The sequence below is a fragment of the Canis lupus genome, chromosome 35 (assembly GCF_011100685.1).
Source record: "Canis lupus familiaris isolate Mischka breed German Shepherd chromosome 35, alternate assembly UU_Cfam_GSD_1.0, whole genome shotgun sequence".
NCBI lineage: Eukaryota > Metazoa > Chordata > Mammalia > Carnivora > Canidae > Canis > Canis lupus.
In genome coordinates, this window is record NC_049256.1 from 2258322 (window position 1) to 2283705 (window position 25384).

At 44.9% G+C, this 25384-nt stretch overlaps 1 protein-coding gene across 7 annotated transcripts in view; it reads right to left on the reverse strand.

Annotated features, from left to right (window-relative positions):
* Window positions 1–25384, reverse strand: part of EXOC2 (exocyst complex component 2) — a 224900-nt gene that overhangs the window by 109357 nt on the left and 90159 nt on the right. For all 7 annotated transcript variants that reach the window (XM_038584007.1, XM_038584006.1, XM_038584008.1 and 4 more), the window contains 4 exons: window positions 21577–21722; window positions 21295–21376; window positions 20235–20337; window positions 14603–14721 (listed from right to left, as the gene is read on the reverse strand). In XM_038584007.1, coding sequence (XP_038439935.1) covers window positions 14603–14721; window positions 20235–20337; window positions 21295–21376; window positions 21577–21722 — 450 coding nt within the window. The remainder of the gene's footprint in view (window positions 1–14602; window positions 14722–20234; window positions 20338–21294; window positions 21377–21576; window positions 21723–25384) is intronic.

Here is a 25384-nt window from a genome sequence, read left to right on the forward strand (position 1 = left end):
TCTACCTTTTTTGCTCTCCTACCTCCAAACCAAAATATTATCTTCTCAGGTTTAAGGGTTAAATATTGCATCTCTGTCCACAATCACTGGGCCTTCTGCAAATAACCCCCTCAATATATACTGAGTGACTGATATTATATTATTCAATAAGAACTCTACTCCTTCTTTTATAACTCAGGAGAGAAAAAGCAAATAGATAGGTTTTCAGACGCAAAAGGCAAAACATCCCTGCCACTGATAATATTAGTTATTCAGTAACACTGAACAAGTAGGCCCTGAGGATGAGGTGATGAATAACAGATAAGGCCCTGCTTTCAAAGTTTGTACATTCTGGTAGTAGAGGCAGAAAATGAAGCAATACATAAATACAGCAAAAACGTGCTCTGGAGAACCTGCTTGGGGGAGCTCCTCCTATCATGAGCCACGTAACACGATATAATACGAGCTATCTCCTTGTGTTCTCACAAGTGCTCCTAAGGTAAGGTCTGTAGAAATAGAATCATTCGAAAAGATTTTTTAGTGTCTTACTAAAACACTAAATAAACTAAAACACTAATAGAGTTTTACCGAAGACATACTACGTTTCAGCTGTTGTGCTAAATGCTTCACTCGCGTGCACTTCTACTCGGGAAGCCCTGTGTCGAAGATACGACTTGTAAAAGTCCCATATTTTAAAGCAACAAACAACTTGTTTGTTAAAACAACATGAGATGTGATAGAGAGTAAGAAAACACAAACAATGAAGAGATAGTATTTTTATAATTGAGTTTTTGTATATTAAAGAAGTTGTGTGTGGAAGCTTTTAATAATTGATGACATTTCCCTTTGCAGTGTATGTAGTTGCCACTGCTATTAGCTGTAGAATTCAAGAAATTAATATGAAAATATCAATTTCCTGACATACTTTAAAAGGAAATATAAAGGAGCCCAAACTTAGCATCAGAATAAATATTTACACAAAAATTGTAATACATATAACATTTTATATAGGAAGGTATAAGAAAAGAATGCTTAAAATATGGGTGGGGCCCCTGGAGGGCTCAGCGGGTAGAGCACCAGACTCTTGATCCCAGGGTCACGAGTTCAAGCCCCACATTGGGTGTGGTGCCTACTTCAAAAAAAGGCCACGTGTTACTCATGATGGTTTCAGAACTATACATTTTCTTAAAGATTTATCTATTTGAGAGAGAGAGAGAGAGCGCGTGCACGTGAGCATGAGTGGGAGGAGGGGCAAAGGGAGAGACTCTTCAGCAGATTCCCCGCTGAGCATGGAGCCCAGGGCAGGGCTGATCTCATGAAACCAAGTGTTAGAGGCTCATCCAGATGCCACAAAACCATACATTTTTTATTAAGAAGGAAAGCACTTCCTACTTTCCTGAATATACATTATATAGTATTTCTATTTAAAAAAATATGATTATGGGGGCGGGAGGCACCTGGGTGGCTCAGTCAGGTAACATCTGCCTTCAGCTCAGGTCACGATCCCAGGATCCTGAGATTGAGCCCTATGTCTGCCTCCTGCTCAGCAGGAAATGTGAGCACATGTATGCTCTCTCTCTCTAATAAACAGAATCTTAAAAAAAAAAAAATGTGTGTGTGTGTGTGTGTATATATATATATAGTTACCATTGTTCAAGTAGATCCTCGGAAAAAAATTTTCCCCATAACTGATATGTTTACAATTTTAATATAAGTAGTTTAAGTCACTTATATAGTTTAAGTAAATCTTGAATTTTGAAACTGTTAAAGGATTATCTTCTTCTTTAATAACAGAAATTGTATTAAGAATATGCTTTTCTTCTTTTAGAATCATATCATCATTTTCCATAACATCAGGAAAAGAAAATTTAACATGAACTAATTCCTTAATTGTCAGGGTTGAATTCCCCGGGAGCTCAGACAACAATACCTACACCCTCGGGACTAAGCGGCATCTGGGACACATCTGCAAGGCGCATTTTTGCAGAGTGACCAGGAGGGAGCGCTTCAGCACCACACACAGGCTTGAGCCCTGCAGACTTGACATTAAACTCAGAACCCAGCTTCCTTCTCTGACATCTATGGTTTTTTGTTGTTGTTGTTTTAAAAATAATAAGGTCTTAGGATAGGTTATTTTACAGGGAATTAGGAAGATCATCCTCTGAAAAAGAAAATTAAAACATTTTATTTTATTTTTTATTTATTATTTTTTTAAAATCTCAGTTGTCAGGGACTATTTACTATCAAGTGTTCAAAACAAAACAAAACAAAACAAAAAAGCAAACTTGAGGACTTGTACCCTCCTTTTAAACTTAAATTACATGACGTGGCATTCCTACCCTATAAAATCATTACAAATACGAAGTGGTTTTGGTGATAAATACGCATTACTCTAAAAAAACAGATGAGAAAAAACAATTTCTGTAACATCAAATCAACAAAAGGCTTTAAAATATCTTACAAGAGATCAGCATATTTTCTCTTGATTGCCTTACTTCACAGTATGATAACATCTTTTGATGTGCTTGAGACATATATACTTTATATGAAACATACGGTTATTAAATGAGAATAATCAGGAGGTTTCCTATTATGACACCCTAACTCATGTGCAACTACAATTGATGCTACTTGTGCGTTTTCCCTGACAACCTGAATTATCTGCCCTTTGATATCCGGTTGAGAACGGTATTAACTGTATACAAACAACTTTAGTTTTTTCATTACAATTTTACCTCTAATGGGACATTTTGCAGGTGACAGAAACAAGTTTTTTTTATGAAATTGTGTTTGACTTTGTCTTTCTCAATCCTGCATTAGCTTATGAGAGGTCATTTATTTCCCTGATAGTGAATTTTATCTAGAAATGAACTGTTCCTACAATTTTTTCTAGATGAAAAAAATTTTTTAAAGTTTTTTTTACTTATTTGAGAGAGAGAGAGAGAGAGAGAGAGAGCACGCATAAGTGAGGGGGACGAGCAGAGGGAGGGAAGCAGGCTCCCCACGGAGCAGGGATCCCAACACGGGGCTCCGTCCCAGGCCTCTGGGACCATGACCTGAGCAGAAGGCAGACGCTTAACCGGCTGAGCCACCCGGGAGCCCCAAGATGAGAAGTTTGTAAAAGCCTTTTATTAAATAAGACTACAGCCTTGGTGAAAGGTCGTAACTTCCTGGCTTCATTTGTGCTAATACCAACAAACTGTTTGCTGTATTTGAAACTGGGGCAGGGATTAACCCAAGATTCTCCTGGTTACACAACCGGAATGGGGTTCCGCAGCTCGCCTAAGCAATTGTCACAGGCCAATACTTCATGATCTGTAAAAATCAGAGCTTGACACGATAGGATTTTTAAAGTCTTCTTTGGGTGTAAAATAGTGATTTTAAGGTATGAAGCCTGAATCTGAAACTTTAAATCACCACTGCAAACAAAATGGGAAATATGTTTACTGTGCTCACTATTCCTACAATTAGGACACTGATGAGTGAGTGGTGTTATCTAAACGTATAAAAAGTCTCCCTCTACACACGACGAGATGAGCGCTGGGTGTTATGCTATATGCTGGGAAACTGAATTTAAATAAAATTTTAAAATAATGAAAAATAAAGAATATAACGACTTCAGAAAAAATAAAAGTCTGCCTCTAGAGAGAAATGTGCAAAGTAAGCCTAAAGTAGAAATCATATCGAGAAAACAATAAAGACAACAAAAAAGACAACAAAAAAACCCCGTCAGAATTTCATGGTACTTACTACGATGGCCCTGTTTGGAAGACACTAAAGCAGGGTGAGCAATAAATACACTCAAATGAGTAAATGCTTATGAGATCAAAATTGTTGGGTGATAAACAAAGATGTGTGGGGAATAACTGCAGGGGAAAGATGACCTTGGAGCCAAAATTCCACGTAGGCACATCCCCCGTAGCAGGAGAACCGGCGCCACAGAACTTCTAGCCCTAACAATGCCAGGTGCTGCTTGCAGGAAAAACGATACAAACAAAACCTTGGGTAAGAGGGTGCAGCCAAGTCTTGTACATCCCGCAAACCAGTGTTCAGGTTACGGTTTTACCAATGTAGCGGAGGAAAGGATGCACAGCCTACGTACAGATGCCTGAAGAAGAATCTTGGGGACAAAAAACAACAAACCTCCAAACATTTAAAATTCTAAAATAATGATAATAATAATAATGACTAAGCCTCTTAATTACTGACAAATTCAGAATCCGTCTTTTGTTTCCCCAGTTAAAGCTTCTGTAACCGGCTACCCCCGTTCGCAAAAGGAGCTCTTCTTCTAATTATGAGGACGCACGAGAAACTGAACAGATCGTTAACAAACAGGAGAGAAAAACCATTTCTGGAACACTATAACAGAAAATTTGTTTTAATTTGGAGAAAAGAGGAAATTTATTCTCAAAAGTTGCTGAAGCTGCCTGCTACAGAACAATAATGAAACAATCCTAGTTTTAAAAGAGTAAAAAGCAGCTGCAGTGTAGAGATAATCAGACGTCCTCTAAAAGAAAATAAACTATCAATCTTTCACAATTTGCTCTTAACAAGTTGAAAGACTTGCTGATTTTTTCCGACCGATAATGAAGTCAGAAATCTACAGAAAATGCTCGTTCCACCTCGCACTCCGAACCACTTCCAGGAAACCTTGTCAGGTGTCGCCCAAAACCCTCCCGAACCCTCCAGAACTTCCTGACTCAAGCTGGGCCAGTGTCCCCGACTTTCAATGCAAATGGCAGTGAGTCTGCTCAGCAAGCCCGGCCCAAGGGCAGAGGCAGCCGGCCTGCAGCTGGGGGGCCAGGCTGGGGGGGGCAGGCTGGGGGGCCAGGCCCACGAAGGCACCGCCTTTGCCCATCTTCGGGCCTCCTGCAGCAAGCGGGCTCCTAGCATGCCGCTGAACACACTTCCCCACCACCCTGGCCCCCCCAGCCACCGCCTGGCCCCCCGCCCCCTCTGGCCACTCTCGGCCACCCCCTGCCCCCCTGGCCACCCCCAGCTGCCCCAGTCCCCCTGCCCACCCCCCCACCCCACCCCCCTGCTCCGCACAGCACAGGTGGCCTGGGGACCCTGTCTCACGGGCACACGCAAAACCTCAGCCCGGAGCCGGGGCCACCGGGACAGAATTAAAAACTCCCCACAAATTAGACCTGTGTCAACAGATAAAAGCGTTCTTTTTGATCTTCTTCTTCTCTCTATACTTAAAAGTTCCCACCGGGGCACCTCCTCCATTTAAAGAGAATCATTTAATCCGAATTAAGCAAAGGGAGACATATTCAATGTACTCCCGTTGACCTCACTCCACTTGTGAGGGTGTCACGATTGTCCCAAGCAGTTTCCAAGCAGGAATTCTGGTGCATTTTAACAGCATTCAGAACAGTAGGTAAAAGAGGAAATGGGGGATCCCTGGGTGGCCCAGCGGTTTAGCGCCACCTTCAGCCCAGGGCGTGACCCCGGGGTCCCGGGATCGAGTCCCACGTCGGGCTCCCTGCATGGAGCCTGCTTCTCCCTCTGCCTGGGTCTCTGCCTCTCTCTCTGTCTCTCATGAATAAATAAATAAAATATTAAAAAAAAAAAAAAAGAGGAAATGGGCTTTAAAAGCAAGACCACAGGTGTGAGCCACGAGCAGTATTTAGTAGCCAGCACCGGCCACGTAGGCAAGAACCAGGTATTTGTAATAAGTTGGGGAGGCAAGTATCAAAACTATTTATGCTTTTACTAGAGCACCCTATTCTTTTGTGATTATATATAGATCTAAATAGAGAAAACATGCTTAGAATAGATGAGCAACAGAATTATTACACAAGGATAGAACACAGAATTAAAATGTTTGTAGTGCGTATTTTACAACTACCAGTTAACGCTAGCGTTCAATGCGTGCTTGACAAGCATCATCAAACATGTTTTCTCTCTTCAGGGCAGGGGACGTGGATGAGACATGAAACGGCTCCCAGCTGCAGGAAGCCTCCTTCCAGATGGACAGTAAGCCAAGGCAGTGGAAAACCACCAGCTGCTGGGATAAAGAAACTGGGGGGAAAAGTCCTTTTCAAATAAGCCTCTTTGGCCTGGTTTAACAAAGATAAGCCACTCATTCATTGTAAGGTGAATTGAATCTAGTACAAAATAGCAGAAACAGGATCTTCATCAATTCTTTCCTATGATGTTCAATGGCTGTTATTTTACAAATGAATGCTATGGTGCTTAGAGGTCCTAGGTCACTGACTTGATTTTATTTTTTTAAAGATTTTATTTATTCATGAGACACACAGAGAGGCAGAGACACACAGGGAGAAGCAGGCTCCATGCAGGGGACCTGACGCGGGACTCGATCCCGGGACCCCGGGGTCACGCCCTGGGCTGGAGGTAGACGCTCCACCGCTGAGCCCCCCGGGCATCCCAGGCCACTAACTTTAAAACATTACTTAAATTAGGAGTATTCATTACTAGTCTTAATTTTAATTTGGCAGTTACAATTGTCTTTTCAAATTAGATCAAAAACAAAATCATTATATAAAAACCTGTTGATCCACACTCAGGTAATTAACACTGCTTGTATGAATTCATACTATTCACAAACAACAGTGATGATTTCTGATGGAATGCGCTTTAAATCCAATTCATGGCGTTCTGAACATCACCTGGGTTTCTTCTCTTTCTGAAAAGAGGACAAAGCAGAGAGGTGCACGGACGCCACTGTGCTGCAGAGAGGTTTTCTCCAGCAGTCCGACGCCAGCACTTCCACTTCTGTTTTCCATACCTCCTTAAAGCTTATAAATCTCAAAGCAAGTGAATAAAATCCCATTAGAAGAATTTTTGCCTTCTAAAGCCAATCTAAAAAATAGTCACAACAACAACAACAACACACACAAAAAAAAAAAAAAACAAAAAAAAAAAACAAGGGAGCAGATAAAGCTGGGGCTGTGTCTTAGGAAGAGCAGGTGGGCATCCAAGCACTATTTCCTATCTGAAGCGGCTGCAGGGATGCCTTTCCTGGGTTTCTTTGTAAATAAACTTCTACTAACCTGGATTCATACTGTTATTATCAACATTCAGAAGAGAAACGGTTTTTTAAATCTCCGGAAAACACATTTCATAAAAGGACCGTCCTTATGTACAACCTAACATTGTAACTTTAAAAGAAAAATTATGATCTTATTAAAAAATTTAATATAGGTATAACAACACATTTTTACTGTCTTTTTGACCATGGAAATATTTTTGTAGTTCCATAGAAAATTTGATGAATCTGCTGCTGGTTTCCTACAGAGACTGCAATTTATTTATTTATTTTTTAGGAGTTTTTTTTATTACTGTTTTTTGAGACTGCAATTTAATCTAGGGTACAGGAAGTTTACTTAACCCTACATTATAAAAGTACCAGAATTATATTTATTAACTCTACTAATTAAAAGTGTATACACACACATATTAATGTACACAAAGGTCAGGCTATATTTTTTAAATATCATGAAAAATAGTTTAGTTACACTATGTAAGTTCAGAAAATTGAACATGACCTATAAAATATATAAGCTTGAGTTGAAAATATAGGCTTTTATAGCTTAAGATCATCAGATAAACAAATATTTTTATTTCCGCAAGTAATTAATAATCTGCTCAGTGTCTGGAAAAATTTAAAGAGTAGCTATCTAGCACAGCACCTCTATTCTTAACATTTTCTCTTCCATAGTAGATCCACACTGTGATGATTCAGAATAAGCCTTTCCGGTGCGACACACCATCCCTTAAGTTTCCAAAGGGCACCTGAGCCACACGTAAGCGTATTTTCTTCTGTGGTGTGAATATTTTAAGGAGCCTATTGCTTTCTTAAGCCATTGCTCCTATTGTGCCCTTTTTCCAAATGTCCATTCGGGAAGTCCTAATTAAGGACACGTCTCCAAGAAGGCAGTAATTGCTCCAGGAACAGGCTGACGCCTTTTCCCCTGAGTTATTAGACACCAGCCGGCATGTATTTTAAGAGCCAGACTCATTTTCAAAACAACAACAACAAAAACACCTTTGAAGCCTACCTTTAAACATCCTGTTTGAGACTGTCCGTAGGGGGCTCAGCAAAGGCCTTTCCTGACAGGAAACCTGAAAACTGAGTCTAATTTTGGACCTATTTCATAGGAATTTTAAGAGAGGATTGACACTTCTTACAAGGCGGTAATACAAGTTTTCAGGTCAGAGGGCTACGGTGGACACGGGGAGGCAGCAAAACCGTTAGCCAGCTCAGGCCGGGAAGGAAGGAGAAACGGGCCAAGCCTTCCCTTGGTGTTCAGCTCCGATGAGGGTTTTGATTGCTAATCCTTTTCCGGTCCCCCCCCCCCCATCTTTGTCTCCTCTTAGAAAAACCAAAAGACCACGTCTGGGCTATAGAGGCAGGTCACGGAAGAGTAGTGAGGAGTATTTGGGGATGGACGTCAAAGTGTTCCTTAAGGTACGACGGTAACAACAGGAGTTCTGTGCTCCAGAACTTATCCTCTGGAAGGCACCGTCTACTAGGTCCAGCGCATGTTATTACTAGAAAAACCGGGATCCGAAGAAAGATCTAGGGAATCCCTGGGGGGCTCAGCGGTTGAGCGTCTGCCTTCGGCCCAGGGCGTGATCCTGGAGACCCGGGATCAAGTCCCACGTCAGGCTCCCTGCATGGAGCCTGCTTCTCCCTCTGCCTAGGTCTCTGTCTCTCTCTGTGTCTCTCAGGAATAAATACATAAAATCTTTAAAAAAAAAAAAAAAGTGTATTGTCAAGGAAAGCATCCCAATTCTCTAAAAAAAAACCAAACAAACAGAAAAAAGATCTAATGCAGTGTTCCTAAGAATATCAACCTTATGACCTAATGACCTAGCTGTGCCAAGAAATAATTTATATACAAAAGAATCTTTCTTGGAAAAAAGGTGGTTTTTTTAATGTAGGATTGCTGTCTCTGAAAATCTATCATCATCTTTGCTTATGAGATTTTCTCTGAAGACCACAAGACTAAATACAATTAACATTTTTTTTCTTCTCAAACAGCTGTGTAAAGACTTTAGGACTTCAAAAATACACTTGTATGTTAATTAGATTTCTTAAATTCATGCATAAAGACCAACCAACTTTACTTAAGAAGACATCAAGAAACCTTTTCCTGTCTGAAATACTTATCGCCTAACTATTTAAAATTGTATTTTATTTCACAGGACTGTCTCGGTGCTTAACCATTGTTCTGCGGCCTGGGGGTCTGCTCAAACAACTACAACCAGCCTTAAAAGTCCAAGTACAGATATTCTAATAGAGGGACTTGACAATTCAGTCTTTAGATTTAGAATGCAAGGAGGTTTCCTCTAGAAAAAAGGATCCTAGGGGGATCCCTGGGGGGCTCAGCGGTTTGGTGCCTGCCTTTGGCCCAGGGCATGATCGAGTCCCGCATCGGCCTCCCTGCAGGGAGCCTGCTTCTCCCTCTGCCTGGGTCTCTGCCTTTCTCTCTCTCTGTGTCTCTCATGAATAAATAGATAAAATCCTTAGAAAAAAAAAAAAAGAAAGAAAGAAAGAAAAAAGGATCCTGAGAATACCGGAATAAAAACTGAAAGTTCGCAGTGAAGCACCAGGTGGAACTGAGGCACTGCCTCATCCTGTTCGTCGTCTTCATAAATCCCGCGTCTTGTCGCACCTGCTCCCACACCTGCACGCGGAGAACCTGCCGCCGGCCTCCCCGGCCTCCCCGGCCTCCTTGGTGGAGGAGCGCGGCCCGCGGGAGCGGGGAGGGACCTGCTCCCCACCCTGCCCCTGTCCAGGACAAGTGGAAGCTGGAGGTCACTCTCTGAGATGCGCAACAGATCTAACGTCATCGACTAAACTGCACAATACCCCAGGGTGTTTTTCCATTTCTAAAATAACATCATTATACGAAAACATCCAATAAAAAGCCCAAACGATATTTAGGAGGTCTCCTCCGTACGCCCTTACACTAAGAGTGTATGGAGACTCTCAAACATCAACGCAGCGTCCACCTTGAACGACCGGCTTATTCCCAGGAAACTCCTAATCAAGACAAATATTCTATATAAATACGTCCACGCATACATACACCTGCGGTACGTGCGGTCACGTTACCTGTGTAATGTCGCAGGCACGGATCAACGAGCGAACGCGTCAATGACATACACAGGCATCGGTGAGAACGACCAGAAGAGGGACCGAGTGCAATGTACCGGGGGCCAGTTCTTCCATCCTAGGAAATACACGTTCAGTCTAGACTCATGTCACCTCGCATGCCATTTGCCTTTGTACTGAGTCCAAGTTAAAAAGTCACGGTATCGATGTACTTGGGAAGATTCCCGGGCATATTAAAGGGCTCCTGAATCTTGAGAACTAACTGAATCTTTGGGATTAAGAAATTGTTGATGACTTTCAGGTAATGATAATGGTGTTCTGGTTACAGTTTATAAAAAGCATTTTTTTTTATCTCTGGAAATTACATACTGAAATAATTATGAATGAAATAATGTGACCCGCTTCAAAAATAACTCAAGGTGAGGGAAGGTAAGAAGCAGGTAAGGGTACAAATAGAGTCAGATGGGCTGTGAATTGATAACTGTTGAAAGTGGGATACGGGGCAGCCCGGGGGGGGCGGGGCTCAGCAGTTTAGCACTGCCTTCGGCTCAGGGCGTGATCCCAGGGTCCTGGAATCAGTCCCGCGTCGGGCTCCCTGCATGGAGCCTGCTTCTCCCTCTGCCTGTGTCTCTGCCTCTCTGTGTGTCTTCCATAAATAAATAAATAAAATCTTTAAAAAAAAAAAAAAGAAAATAGGTGAGACACACAGGTTAGTTCACCATATTTATTTTTTATTTTCCAAAATAAAATCATAAAAGCTCATTCTGATATGAGCTCAGAGAACACACCAATTTTCCAGTTAAAAGGCTTTTCTATGTTAGGATTATCTATGCTGTTCGTATTAGTAGTATTTGCTGACAATAAAAAACAGCTGGTAGGCATGTTCTCCTGGATGTCAACCAAAAATCAAAATGTAACTTGTGAATGTGTAACTAATATATTTAGGAAACTTACATTATGTGGTGTATGAAATCTGTGGAGTAAATTCAAAGAGCTGTAAACTGTTATTTTTTTTTTTTTACTTCCTAATCAGAAAGACCAACTGAAGAAAATAACTTTAAGTCGAGCTCAATCATCCCTAACAAATATACATTCTTTTCGTTATTTCCTAAGTGATGAGCAAGTTCTGCAGCAAGTGTGTGGTCAGTGAATTGAAAAGGGAGGGCTCCAGTTAAACGTTAGGTTTCATCATGTTTTTCCCAGACATCTGATTTGAAATAGTTCTGGATGAATACAGATAGCAGGACATAACATCAAGACGGCGGGGAAGCAATCCATGAGGTAGAACGCGTGTGCCCATTTACCGTCAAGAAAGATTCAGGCCGTAGGCAATGAATAGTGGCCATCAGGTATTTCAGGTATGGATGCGACAATAAGACACACGAAATTTCATGGTACTGCTGCAATTTCTTTTCTTTTCTTCTTTTTTTTTTTTTTTTAAGATTTTATCTATTTATTCATGAGAGACACAGAGAGGCAGAGACACAGGCAGAGGGAGAAGCAGGCTCCCTGCAGGGAGCTTACATGGGTCTCGATCCCGGGACCCCGGGGTCACGCCCTGAGCCCGAGGCAGATGCTCACCCGCTGAGCCACCCAGGGATCCCTAGTTTTCCAATTTCAAATAGTCTCTATGTTGTCTTCATAAATTACACACATTCCAAATATTCAAATATTTTCATGACCAAATTACAGAGTCACATTGTGTCTTCTTGGCATAAGTAGGAAAACCGTTTGTTAGACCACGCAGCCTCCTTTAACCTGGAGACTGGCACTGCTGTGCCCATGACCCTGCTTAGTGAAGCGGGGAGCAGGTGACGTTTACGAGCACCTTCTAGGCATCCGGGCTACGCCGCGCCTCTTCATCTAGATAACGGATATTCACCATGTAGGCTCAATGGAAATACTGTCTCCTCTATAAAACTTCCTTGGACCTCCCCTGAACGGCCTCGAGTAGATTTCTATACGCCCTGCTCCACGAACCTTTCACAATCATCGCCACGTGAGTCTTTTCCCACCAGACCACACAGCACGTCTGTCCTGCTCACCGGTCCCTAGCACGGCACGTGGTGCCCGGATTAGGGACCCAGACCCTGCCTGATTCACCTGCGAGCTTCAACAAATGCTGAGGCCTGGACCCAGAGATTCTAAAATAATCAGTAGGAATGAAGTGGAGGCCAGGAATTGACGGTCTTTAAAAATACCCGGGGGATTCTGAACGTACACAGATGCGTACGGCCCTCTAAACATCCCTAAAGACCAGCCTGTGCGTATCCTTGAGGTCATTTTCACCTGCGACGCCTACTAAGTAATTAACGACATTAACAGGAAGTTTGATGTGCCGTTAATAAAAAAGATATTTGGATTTTCCTCAATATCAAGAAGAGAAAAGAACAAAATCATGGCTGGAAAGTACTCAAAATCAAGCCAACTAATTCATGACGAAACCCTGTTATCAATAAGTAATCGTAAGCTCTCCATTTGCTGCCTTCTGTTCCAGGACTGTCCTTACGTGACTGCACTTGCTTCTGGAAGCCTCGTCCTGGAAGCATCCCCAGGCCTTATGCTGCGTACGCATCTGGCACCTCACGCTGCTGAAACTGCACCTCCCGAGGTCACCAACAGTCGCCTCAGCACTAAATCTAAAGGACATCATCTTATTCACCTTAAAATGCCTGCTGATCACGCGTCTCCTCTGGCTTTGTGACACTGCACCCCCCGCTTCCTCCTACTGGCCCCGTAGGTACTGCCCCCCACGATTCTGTCCTAAGGTTTCTCCTTTGCTCCACCTTCTCGGGTGAATGCATCAAGTCTCAGGACCATCTATACACAGATCACACCCAAATCTCTTGCTCTTCAAATTCAAGATACGTTTGGGAATCATCCCTTGCAGGTCAGACAAGTCCAAATCGAGACTGTCCAAGCCAAAGGAAAAAAATGATTTTCTGCCCTGTGTTCCCCAACTCAACGGGGCCATCATCCCAACTAGTTGCTGGGGTCAGGGATCTGGGGGTCACCCATGACCACTTGTTCCTCCCTATTCCTCAATCAAGTCCTATCAATTCCAGTTTCTGAACAGCTCTGGAATCTGTCTCTGCTCCACATCCACCACCCTCGTGTGAAGCAGCCCGGCAGCCTGCAAACCAGCTCCTCTGATCCACCCCTGCTCCCTCTCATCCTCACTCCATGGAAGCCAGAGCTGTCTTTTAAAAATTAAGTCTCGATGGGTCTTTACCCATCTTAAGGGTCTTCAGACCCTTAATCGCAGCCCAGGGTCCTCTGCATCAAGTCCAAAGCCCTTCAAGCGGCTACGCGGTCCATGCAAGACCTGGCGCCCGGTGCCCAAAGCCTCCACTCTTGCCACTCTGGGCACGACGTCAGACACAGCGAGTTCAGGGGCCGCCTCTTCCCTGAGGCCCTGTGCACATTCTACTTTCTCTTCCTGGAAGGGTCTTGGCCTCTTTCCTCTATTTAACTGGCTGACACACACCCTTCCGTCTTCAGACAGCGACTGCCTGCAGGTGGAGTGTCACTTCTGTGACCCCAGAACCCTGCATCTGACGCGGCTCCTAGTGCTACCCTGGCAGCAGGAACGTCCAGGCTCAGGAAGCACCACCGTAGCCTCCTTGTCCACCGCACTTTGCCTGCGCACCTGCTCCCGCCCAGCTATTTTATAAGGCGCCCGTAGGCCAGGCCACGTGGCATAGGGACCGCTGCGCCCTTGGCACCGCCATGGCAGTGGGCACTGCATACACCCAGTATCTGTGGGATGACAAAATCACACAAGTAAAGGTCGATAAACCCGCGTGTGAATGCAGCTGTGCCTTCTTCCTTTAAGCTTGAGCCTTTGCAGAAGTCCTCCTTTTTTCAGACTGGAGTCATCCCAGCAGGCTGCTTCTCATTCGTCTAGCTCCTCGCGAATGAGCTGCGGCTGCACCACTGTCCGTCTGCACTTGCCGCGACGCCTGGCGCCTGCAGGGGTCTGACTCGTATTTGGTGAACAGGAGTAGACCGCTACCGTTTATAGAAGACTAATGTTTCTACACCGTGTTACTTCCCATCAAAGTTTAACTATTTCCCTTTTTTTAAAGATGTTATTTATTTATGTATTTGAGAGAGAGAGTGAATGACAGAAAGAGAGAGAGAGGGCGTGGGGGAGCAGGAGGGAGAAGCAGACGCCCCGCTGAGCGCGGGCCCCGATGTAAGTGAGATGTGAGTGACCCTAGGACCCGGGGATCGCGACCTGAGCCGAAGGCAGGCGCTTAACCGGCCCAGGCACCCAGGAGCCCCCAAGTGTGACTATTTCTTAAGTGAAATCTGTGTCGACCATAAAACAGGTCTATCAGGAGAGTTCTCTCCCTTCCCTTTTATTCACTCAGCTGAAATGCTAACCAGCAGGAAAAACAAAAACAAAACAAAACAGACAAAAAACAAGTAGAGATGTCACGAAAATTAATCATTAAGCATTTCCACTATTGTCCTTAAGTGGACAGTAAGGAGAAGCGCGATGCCCTGGAAGAGACGCGGCCTTACCTTTCAGATCCTGTACGTATCCCTCCTTGCAGCTGTGCATGAGCTGAAGGATCCACCTGTGCTGGGCCCCGATACACTGCCAAGCAGGGTCTCCCGGCGCATGAAGGTCAGACAGGTACCTGGAAAAGCAAAGCAAAGGCTGACCACGTGGGCTTCCTCTGTGCAGCCATGATTAAGGACCAAAGGAAAGCTAGCATATTTTTAAGTAATCGCTTTTTTTTTTTAAGAAAATCTAGAATTTCATCAATTAATAAAGCACTTGTGAACACTGGTCCTCAACATTTAATTTGAACTGAAATATATTCAAGTTTATTTTCATGCAATTAACAAATAAACCCCCCCCCTTTTTTTTAATAAGGCAGTTTTAAAAAAGACCACCAAGAAGACAAAGACAAGTTGCGATGATCCTAAACACTCAGTGAGAACTAGTCTCTGTATGTACATTCAGCTCGGAGTGGTTCTCCGTCATTACAAACAGCAGTGGGAGCCAGCAGAGGACACCCGGTGACCTTCTGGGTCTCACTAGTTTTGTCTCCCCGCTGGCCCAAGGGCGGCCACCAAGCAGCGGGACACGACCTTCGTGACCTGTGTGATCTCCCAGGGTAAGCACTTAGCTCTCAACTCTTCCTGGGAAAAATCTCTCTCTAGAAAATACAGTACAGGTGAGCATTTCTTTTAGGTTTTAAATAGTTCTTCAAATATGCAAAGTCTTCTTTGTGCTTAAAATATCCAAACTCGGATTAAGAATTGAAATACATTTCAGTTGAACAATTTCTGACAAATATCATTCAAGTTCTGGGCCTCAGCCCTCGGGAGACACATAAACATTGGGTGTTCCCCGTCATGCATGGGGGAGGTGGTCCAAGACCTCAAGCGGGCGCCCAGACCCCGGCAGCACGGAGCCCTACGTGGCTGGTTGGTCCCGTACACACATGCCTACGGTGACGTCTGATGTACAATTAGGCGCAGGAGAGATGAACAACAAAACCAATAAAAAAACCAGATGTAATGTATAATATATGGCAGTTGAGGTCAGGGGAATGTGGTTTCTTTCTCACTTACTGTCCTGTCTTCATCCCCTGTTCCTCTGAGGACAGGAGACGGTGAAATGCTGTGTGATGAGGCGAAGGGACGGGACGATGGAGGCAGCAGGTGCAGCCCTAGGCTATGGCGGACCTTCCGACTACATGTCACACGGAGGATCACCTGCTTCCCAACTGCAGTTCACCTCAGGTACCTGGTCCCTTGCAAAACACCCCAGAGATGGTGGGGGGCGGGGGGGGGGGCCCTACTCCTGCAATAACTTAAATCCAATTAAATCAACTCCAAAAGCTGAATTTATTGTCTTGAAATTACTCTTAAACCATAAGCTGTCTGTTGTCTTGGGGTTAAGCATTCTTGTCCAATAATAAATGTTAATTAACGGTTACAAGCTGAGACCTGTAGCCACATTCTAATCACTGAGGGATGCACCAGATGCTTCTCTCCCACGTTCCTCCAGGACTACTAGGTATTTCCTTACTCACAGGCATCTCAATGAGCAGCTAATTAGATGAGAAACATTTTATAATAAGTCAGCAATAAATGAAACGTTGAGACCTCTGACGTCACACTTAGGAACTCTCTACCCTGACCTTTACAAGCTAATGCAGACAGCCTGGGCTCTGGGCAGAGCTGGGCATTTCATCATCCTACAAAAGGGCCCCTCAGGGACGCCCGGGGGGCTCAGCGGTGGAGCATCTGCCTTAGGCTCGGGGCGTGACCCTGGGGTTCCGGGATCGAGTCCCGCATCGGGGTCCCTGCAGGAAGCTGCTTCTCCCTCTGCCCGGGTCTCTGCCTCTCTCTGTGTCTCTCGTGGATAAAAAAATAAATCTTAAAACGAAAAAAAAAAAAAAGGGAGGGCCCTTAAACAGTGGGGGCTCACCTGGTACAGGGCTGCCTGGAGGTCGGCCCAGCAGCTGGCCCTCTACCCTTCCCTGACTGCCGGGCTGTGGCTGTGCTGAGAACAGGACGAATCAGTTAACAGGACCCTGGGATGACAACTACAACCTAACAACATAGTTAGCCTGGCATCGATACCGCCACCCAATACGAGGCTTTTTTCACCTAGAATACGACTGCCGCGCAGTACACGGCGTCGTCTTTCCAGAAAACAAGTGACTGCACCCCTTCGTGCTGGAGATTTGTCTTGGCGTCTCCTTTCACAGGCCTGTTCTGCCCCGAGGACTTCTGCAGTACTTTCTCCTCAGATGTTGGTAGTAAAGCACAGGAACATTCTTCCAGGGAGGCTGCTTCCTTTTAAATTCTTAAGCTACTGAGTAGGAACAGAAATGGTCCATTTTAAGAGCTCAGTGCAGCTCGAGAAATCAAACTCTTCTGCTTAACCACTCTTAAAATCCGGTTTCTTTAGCGTGGTGACTAGGCCCTGGCAAGATTCAACTGTAAGCCCTGATGTCATCTTGTTAAAGGGAAGCACATTAAGAGAGCGCCTTAAAGAAAGACAAGTGTGTTATCTTGCAAGACTCTGCAGCGTCGCGATGCAAAAGTACGGCCTATGGTAGGCGTTTCCTTGGTTAAGTAACTTAATCCGATAAACGTCGTCTTTTCCTTTAGTGTGCAGCGTAAGGAAGTGCAAGGGCTGAACACGCAGGCCTGAACGGCTGCTCCACTTGTGCGCAGAGCTCCTCCAGCGCTCTGCTGTCGGTGTGTTTTCTCTTCCTTGTGATTCTCTTCCTAATATTTTCTTTCCTCTGGCTTATTTTATTTTAAGAACAGAATATATAACACATATAGGAGACCAAATATGTTAATCAGCCGTTGGCATCGTGGGTAAGCCTTCCAGTCGGCCTTAGGAGGCTAAGCTTCAGCAGCCAAGCTTCCGGGGAATCAAGTTACAGGTGGATCTGGCCGGAGCAGCTCCTGCCTCGGCCCCCTGGCTGTCCGGCCCACCGGCCCACCGGCCCACCGCAGCTGCAGTTCAAAGATCTTTGTTTAAAACGTGGTGCGCGTTACTGCTGCTGCTTCTAAAACCGTACCTCAAAGAACACTTGACAGCTTTTATAGAGGGGAAGTGTAAAAAAATGCTAATTATGATTACGATGAGCACAGGCTCGATATTTTAAACTTTAAGTACTGATCTTTTTAGCCGTTTTCTGACACGGTTTTTAACAATTACCAGTGATAGGCTCACATTCGTACCGAAAACATATAACTTTGCTTCCCACTGAAGCTACAATAAGGAGAGTAAAAATAGAAGTTTTTAATTGGACAAGACAGCAAACCAGAGTGAAACGATACAGTAGTGATTTGATCTTCCGTCGCACCACGCGTAACTTCAATTATGTAAGAGAACTTACTAAAGATGTACTTTGCTGATGATAAAGCATCAAGTCTCCTTCTCCGCTTGATGCTCAGAGTACCTATGGCCATAGATTCCCAAGTCCAACAGACATCTGACCTGGTTGTGATGTTGTTTTTCTTATTTATTAATAACTAAAAGCTTAATTTAAAAAGGATAACAATTAATTGCTCGGTGTCTTCTCAAACCATCAAAAATAAAATCATGATTACAAATAAGTCAACGACTTGATATTCTTGTTGACATTCTTGTCTTTTCCCTTTAAAATGATAAAATGGGAAAAAAGCACCTCAATAGGCCATTTAAAAAAATATTTTTTGACATCTTAGTCGTAAGGACTACAAAGTAGTGATTCACTAAATAAATAAATGATACATTCTATAAGCATGAACATATTACTACTGGCAAATTTAAAAGCATAAGTATAAACAGGTAAATAAATACAAAGCACAATTAAGTAGCGTAGTCGGATACAGATAATAAGACACTAACCAGCTGTGCAACCCTGGACAAGAGGATTAACCTCCTTGGAATTGTTTCTTTATATATTAAAAAAAAAAAAAAAGCAAAAAAAAGCAGATGGATAACTAACATGTGGTTTACTTCTAGCTTTAAATTTTCACGATGCTGGAAGACAGAAAAAATCCCCCAAATACATTCTTTCCTGTGGAGACAGCTGAGAGAAAAGCAGAGACGGGCTTTGAAAGCAGACGAACAGGAGTCCTATTCTGAGCTGTGTGCACCGAGCAAGAAGGACGTCTGCGGCGGTTTCCCCGCCTTTGTAACGGGCCTCGGACAAATGCCCTGCAAGGCAACGGCGAGGACTAGAAATGCCATACGCCGCTCATGTAACACGCTGCCCGAGCGTCCTACGTGCTCCAGGTCGCGGCAGAGTCCGGGCTCTCGCCTCCCCTTCCAACGTCTCCTGTCCCTTTCCCCTTTGGTCACACAAATGTGTTGGCAAGAACAACGGCTCATGCTGCTCCTGTTCTCAGGCACCAAGAACACAGGGCTGCGTGTGGACCCCGTCCCCTCCCCTGCAAACACGCAGCCTGGGGCCGACCCTCTCTCACACCTGCAAATTATCTCAGTGGTCATATGGTGACAACAGCCAAATGCATAAACATCTGCCGTCGGTCTATTATTTTATAAGTACTGGATATTCCATGAACTTCACCGATTAAGGAGGGGGCATTAAGTTTGGAAAATAACAGCTTATTCTGAGGACAAAGGCCACATTCAGAATACGCCAGCAGAAAGTAATGTTAATATTCTTCAATCATAGATATAAAAGGCTTGTAACGCATGTGCCGCCTCCAAATCCTGGTATGAACATCACATACATAGAAGTTGTTGACTGCTTATGTGCCAGTTGCTATCCTAAACCCTTAAATGTATTCCTGATGGTCTTTCCAACTGCCCTGAGATGCGGATTGTGTCATCAAGTCATTTCCCAGAGGAAGACACTGAGAACGCAAGTAAGCCGCCCAAAGGGACAGCTGGTTGACACCATGCGCACCGCTTCCTTCTGAGGCCTTCTCGTCATGCCCTGCAGTGTCCACCACTTTTCACGGTAGTGCAATTTTTTTTAATTTATTTTTTTATTTTTTCTATTCGATACAAAAACCTTTCACAGGGATCCCTGGGTGGCGCAGCGGTTTAGCGCCTGCCTTTGGCCCAGGGCGCGATCCTCCAGACTCAGGATCGAATCCCACGTCGGGCTCCCAGTGCATGGAGCCTGCTTCTCCCTCTGCCTATGTCTCTGCCTCTCTCTCTCTTTCTCTCTGTGTGACTATCATAAATAAATAAAAATTTTAAAAAATAAAAAAAATAAAAAAAAAAAAACAAAAACGTTTCACATTTTTGTCCACCACTGAGCCGGGGCCCACCCGACGGCACAAAGAACGACAGTGCCGTACGTCTAACACACGGGTAGCCCTGCCCGGTGGCCTGCGGGGGCCCACTCGGTGCAGCACCACGCGTCCCACGAGGCTGCGAAGGCCGTCACGGAGCAACAGGGGGAAACGCCTGCAGGGAGGCCGCTTCCCTTGCCCCGACACGCAGTCTCCCTGCCCTGACGACTCCTAAATTTACCGGCAGACAAAACAGCTCTGGTGTGCCCTAGGCGGTACCTGTGAATTTCTGCTATTTGTCTCCCCCCTCACGTCTCATCAGCGTGCTAACTCCCCCAAGTTAGTTTCCGGGGTTACATGACGTGCCCAGCGCTACACAGAAACAGATGACTTATCAAGGTGCTTGCAGGTGGTGGTTTACCTTATGTAACGTTTTTGGTCGTGTAAAGTCGATGGCGTCTCAAGCAATTTAGCCAGAAGTAATTCTCTTAAAGCTTCAATCCGTGTTTCTACTTCAGCGTAGTCTATTTAAAAAGGAAAGAACATATAAGATTTACGGAAAGGAAACTTAATAATCAAATTATGGCAAGTAGAACAGTGACTGCCTTGGGGGACAGGGTTTGACTAAGAGGGGGCACAAGGGAGCTTCCCGCACTGACGGAAACCTCCTGCCCAGGGTGTGGGTAACGTAGGTGCGCACATTTGTCAGGCTCGCTGGCCTGGAAGATGCAAGGTCTGTGCATTTCACTGCATGTACATTTATCACAATAAAAAAAATGGAATTAAGCTTTCTGAGTCCTTATGGATTTCATTTACTAATTGATTAAAGCCCCGTGATATTTCTCCTAGTTGATATGAGGCATTACCACAGGACATTCCAGGCTTTTCATATTTTCTGTAACTCCTGCACTAGAGATCATTTCAAAAGTTTAGCTCACTTTAAAATAAGGTTAGAATTCATTGAAAGTGGCTTTTTTAAAAAAAGATTTTATTTATTTCTTTGAGAGAGAGAGAGAGAGAGCATGAACGGGGGCAGAGGGAGAAGCAGGTGCCCCGCCGCGTGGGGAGCCCAACATGGGGCTCGATCCCAGGACCCCGGAGATCATGACCTGAGCCAACGGCAGACCCGTAACTCACTGAGCCACCAGGTGCCCTTAACAATGGCTTTTCTAAAGAGAGAAAATTAAAATTGTAGGTTCCCATCTCTATAAAATATCTGTAATTAATTCTTTCCAGTAGAAAGGATTTTTTAGTGGCAACATGGTTAACAAGCAGCAAAGAATGTCATGACTCATCTATCCCATAGCCGTGGTCTTTCCTTTTCACTACATCTTGGTAAGAAAAGCCATGTTATTTTTGAGGTAATCGTCTCGCTTTTTCAAAAGAGTAAACAAAAACTAAAATGCACGTGACTTTGCGGAATGTGTACCACGTTCTTCCTATACAAGGAAAGCAGGAGATCAAAAAGTAATAAACCTTACATTTCTTGAAAACTTGCACCTCCGTCTTCCCAAAGAGCGACTTGGCCTTTTCATAATCATTAATGACCACATCGTAATCACCCTTTAAAATAAAACATTTTGGAAAATGTCAGTAAAATATCATGAACACATCTGGTTGAGATTCCAAAAAGAAAAAGAAAAAAAAAAAAAAACGGAATTTCAATTAAATGTCTTTAAGCCTTAAAGAGCCCTCAAATTCTGAGACTTAGCAGGTCTGTACGGTCAGGACAGCGTGGCACGGGCACAGGAGCACGCATCTACCTTCTGAATGTTCCTCTCAATGTTCAGGGGGAGGTTGAAGAGGAATTTGAATCTCTGGAGCACGTTGAGCGCGTTTCTAGTGGAATCCGCCTTGTCCTTTCGACCCAGCACCTCTTGGAATAACGTGTCCGCGGTGTTACTCGCTCCTGTTGAGGACAAAGCAAGGGCAGCTCACGCAGGGCACCACGGGCGCTGCCCTGGCCCACGTCCGCGCTCAGCACGCGCGCTCGGACGTGGGCTGCGTCCCCTCTCGGTGCTTGGCTGACCCGTTTCCACTTTGCCTGCGGGTCCCTTCCCCCGCGGGGAACCGCATCCCCCTGAAAACAGCCGTCGTTGCCAGGCCCAGGAGCCCACGTCTACGGAGGCCCCTGCCACGTTCCACGGCGGTTACGGCCCGAGATGGTCGCACTCGCTCAGGCCTCGGCTGGACGCCACACGCTCAACACTCTCGGGTCTGTGTCTGTGTTACACGGTACTGAAACAGGAAGAAAATACTCATTTTTTTTTTGAGGTTTATTTATTTATTCGTGAGACACAGACTGAGAGAGAGGCAGGAGAGCTGCTCGAAAGGAGCTGTGGAACCGATCCTATTTCTTGAAAAAATGACCTGCTTAGGCAGCAGGCACGAGCAATTGCACGAGCAACTTAAAGGACAAACTTTAGCCTATCGATAGGTAATCGACATTTACTTCTTAAACCACCGAATTCAATTCATACACAAACTGGATACTTTACATATGGGATCTTTTTTTTCTGCCTAGAAGGCTTCAAACAGCACAAAGCACTATAAATGAAAGAGGTGCTTTATCTAGAGCGAGACTCACTGTGTCGACTTGTGAATTATTTTTAATTAAGCCACAAGGAAAGGGGAGAAAAAGGACAACTGTTTTTGGCTGTTTGGTGGCTGCTCATAAAGTCTCTACATTATCTGGTCTACTGACTATACTTTAAGCAAAGATGAAAAAACCACCTCGGTCTCGCTGGGTGGCTTGCATGCCATATTCTCCAGTCCACACTGTGGGTGGCCGGATCCTGCTAAAAGTTGTCTTTGTAACGTAATTGTTTTATCTAGATGATGTTTAAATTCTGTTGAAATTTTAAAGGCCTAATAGAAACCTTTGTCAAGATAGCTGTTTTCACCACATGGTCTCAACGCAGGAGACTACATTTCTAGAAGATGAGAAAAAATATGTTCCCGTTTTCCCACCAGAGCACAAATGGTGTCTAAATGAAAACTTGTAATCGGATTAGGGGTAAAACATTTTTCTTCCAAGAAAATTAAGTGTTTATCATTTAAAAACATAAACTTCATGATTTCAGGCTTCATAAATGAAAACATACGGAAATGCCGCTAAATATTTTTAAAAGGTCGATTACTTATACATGGGCCGTGGATGCTAAATTCCCAAGCACATTTTTTTTTTCACAATGAAAGAATTTGGGACAAAAGTGTAAGTGTTCAAAATTAGAATGTGCTCACTGTATTTTAAAGGTAAGAAAGAAATACCAACTAATAACTTTAATTCCTCTAAAAAGTATGAAAATAAGTAAAAGTAGAAAATTCACTAGTTACTAAATAAGTATGTTATAGAGAAAAAATTTATAGGCAGACATTATCAACTATGAAATTATAATCTACCTTTATAGAGATGTATGCAGAATTTCAATATATGCACACTGAGAAATATGCCATGAAATCATTTTGATTCATAAATTACTTCTATCCGTAAACTGTTCCTGCCTTATGGATTGCCTGCACTCCCCGTGAAATCTTGGGGGTTTCCGACTCTGATAACTAGATGGTTATATCGGTGACCAAATAAAGGAGAGCAGGGGAAGTAGGATCTGTGCGAGCAGGGAAGGGCCGCCAGCAGCTCACGAGCTGCAGCTCCCGTCGCGGCGTCGCGGGCACACACCGGCGGAGCGTCAGGCAGCCTGTGGCCCAGGCCTGGGGGCCATTCCCCCCCAACCCCCCGCACCCCGTGTGCACCCGGAGCCACAGGCTGCAGGGCCACAGGCCATGGCACGCAGGGCTACAGCCACAGGGCCACAGGGCTGTAGGGCCACAGGGCTGCAGGGCCACAGGGCTGCAGGGCCCCAGGCTGCAGGGCCACAGGGCCGCAGGGCCACGGGGGCAGGGCCACAGGCTGCAGGGCCGCAGGGCCAACAGGAGCCACGGCGCTTCCCTCCATGTGATGCCCCAGCGCAGGGCACTGTGAGACGGGCTACGTATCCCTCGTACCCCTGAACACTGCCCATAGGAACCTCCAGGATCCTCCCCACGAAGACCAGAATTCCGAGCTGGGCCGGGGGCGCCAGCGGATGTGACGGTGGTGACCGTCGTGCAGGGCCGGGCAGAGCCAATCAACAGAACACACACCCTACACTCCCGGCTGCTGCAGGTCAGTCGGATCTCAACAGAGCCGGAAAAGGATGGGAAGAGAAGTGACTGCCAACTGCACACCAGCCAGGCCCGCTCCTATCCCCCTACTGATCTTATATCCTTAACAATAAAAACAAAAAAATGTAATCATACCAGGATCCCCGGTCATCTAGAAGGACCAGACACGGAAGTCTAATGCTACCTCATCATTTCAAGGACGCTGCTGTGAAGGAGGCACTGTGCCTTCCCTTACTTCGAGGTCATCTTACTGGTCCCTTCCACGGCACCGACCCCTGAGACCACAGATGCCAGAAGCGACTCTTCACCTCTGCCCTCCGCTTGACGTAAGCTCGAGGGTGAAGCTCACGGAAGGAGGCCGCACAGCGCACACACCACACAACCGGCTCTGCTAGGAAAAGGGAAGCTGGACGAGAGCAGGAAACATGAAAGGACCCAGTCGCTTCAAGTGCCTTTGACATGAACACTTAAATTCGCAGCAAAGCCAGGAGCTCAGAGAGACCTAACGACCGACCCTACGTGCCTCGGTTTCTCCCAACGGATTGCGGAAAATGCGCAGGGACGCTACCGTCTGTCGCACAGTACTGCACGAGTGAGTGTCATGACCATGGGCTGACGCCTGTTCCGAGAGCCCCGCTGGACGCTGCACCTCGGCAGCACCAAAGTACAGACAACTGGGGTCCTGGGATGGCAGAGGAGCTCCATCCTGCTCCCAGGAGCCTACTGTTCCCATTTCCTCAAATTCTAGTCCGTGATCTCAAATTGATAGCTTGGAATCAGTCGTGATGGGAAAATTTACACCTTGCAAATGCTAATATTAAGGTTAGTTTTTCTTTTCTTTTCTGGAATGCCAATGGTCAGACATTGACCAGCCTATGACTAAGTCAATTTCTTTTTTACAAACTTGGCTTGATGTTCCTTAGCGGCTTAAGTCCTCGTCTTTCTTCTCTCAACCTTACACATAGGATTTGGATCAAACCATTCAATCCTGTTACATTCAACTACCGTCTCTGCGTTGCTGACTCCAAAATCATACACACCTTATGGTGTCAGCCTACGAGTAATCCTGAAAGAAGATATGGTGTGTGCCTGCACGTGCGTGGACACACACACACACACACGCACACACACACACACGCACACACACTACTACTCAGCCATAAAGAAGAATGAAATCCCACCGTTTGCAACAGGATAGATCTTGAGGGTATTAAGCCAGATGAGAGAAGTCAGAGAAAGACAAATTCCATACGACTTCCCTGATATGCGAAATCTGAAGAACAAAACAGAACAAAACAAAACCCAGACTCACCAATACAGAGAATGGATTGGTGGTTGCCAGAGGGGAGGCTGGGGCAAAATGGGCGACGGGGGTAAAGGAGCACAAACTTCCAGTTTTAAAATAAG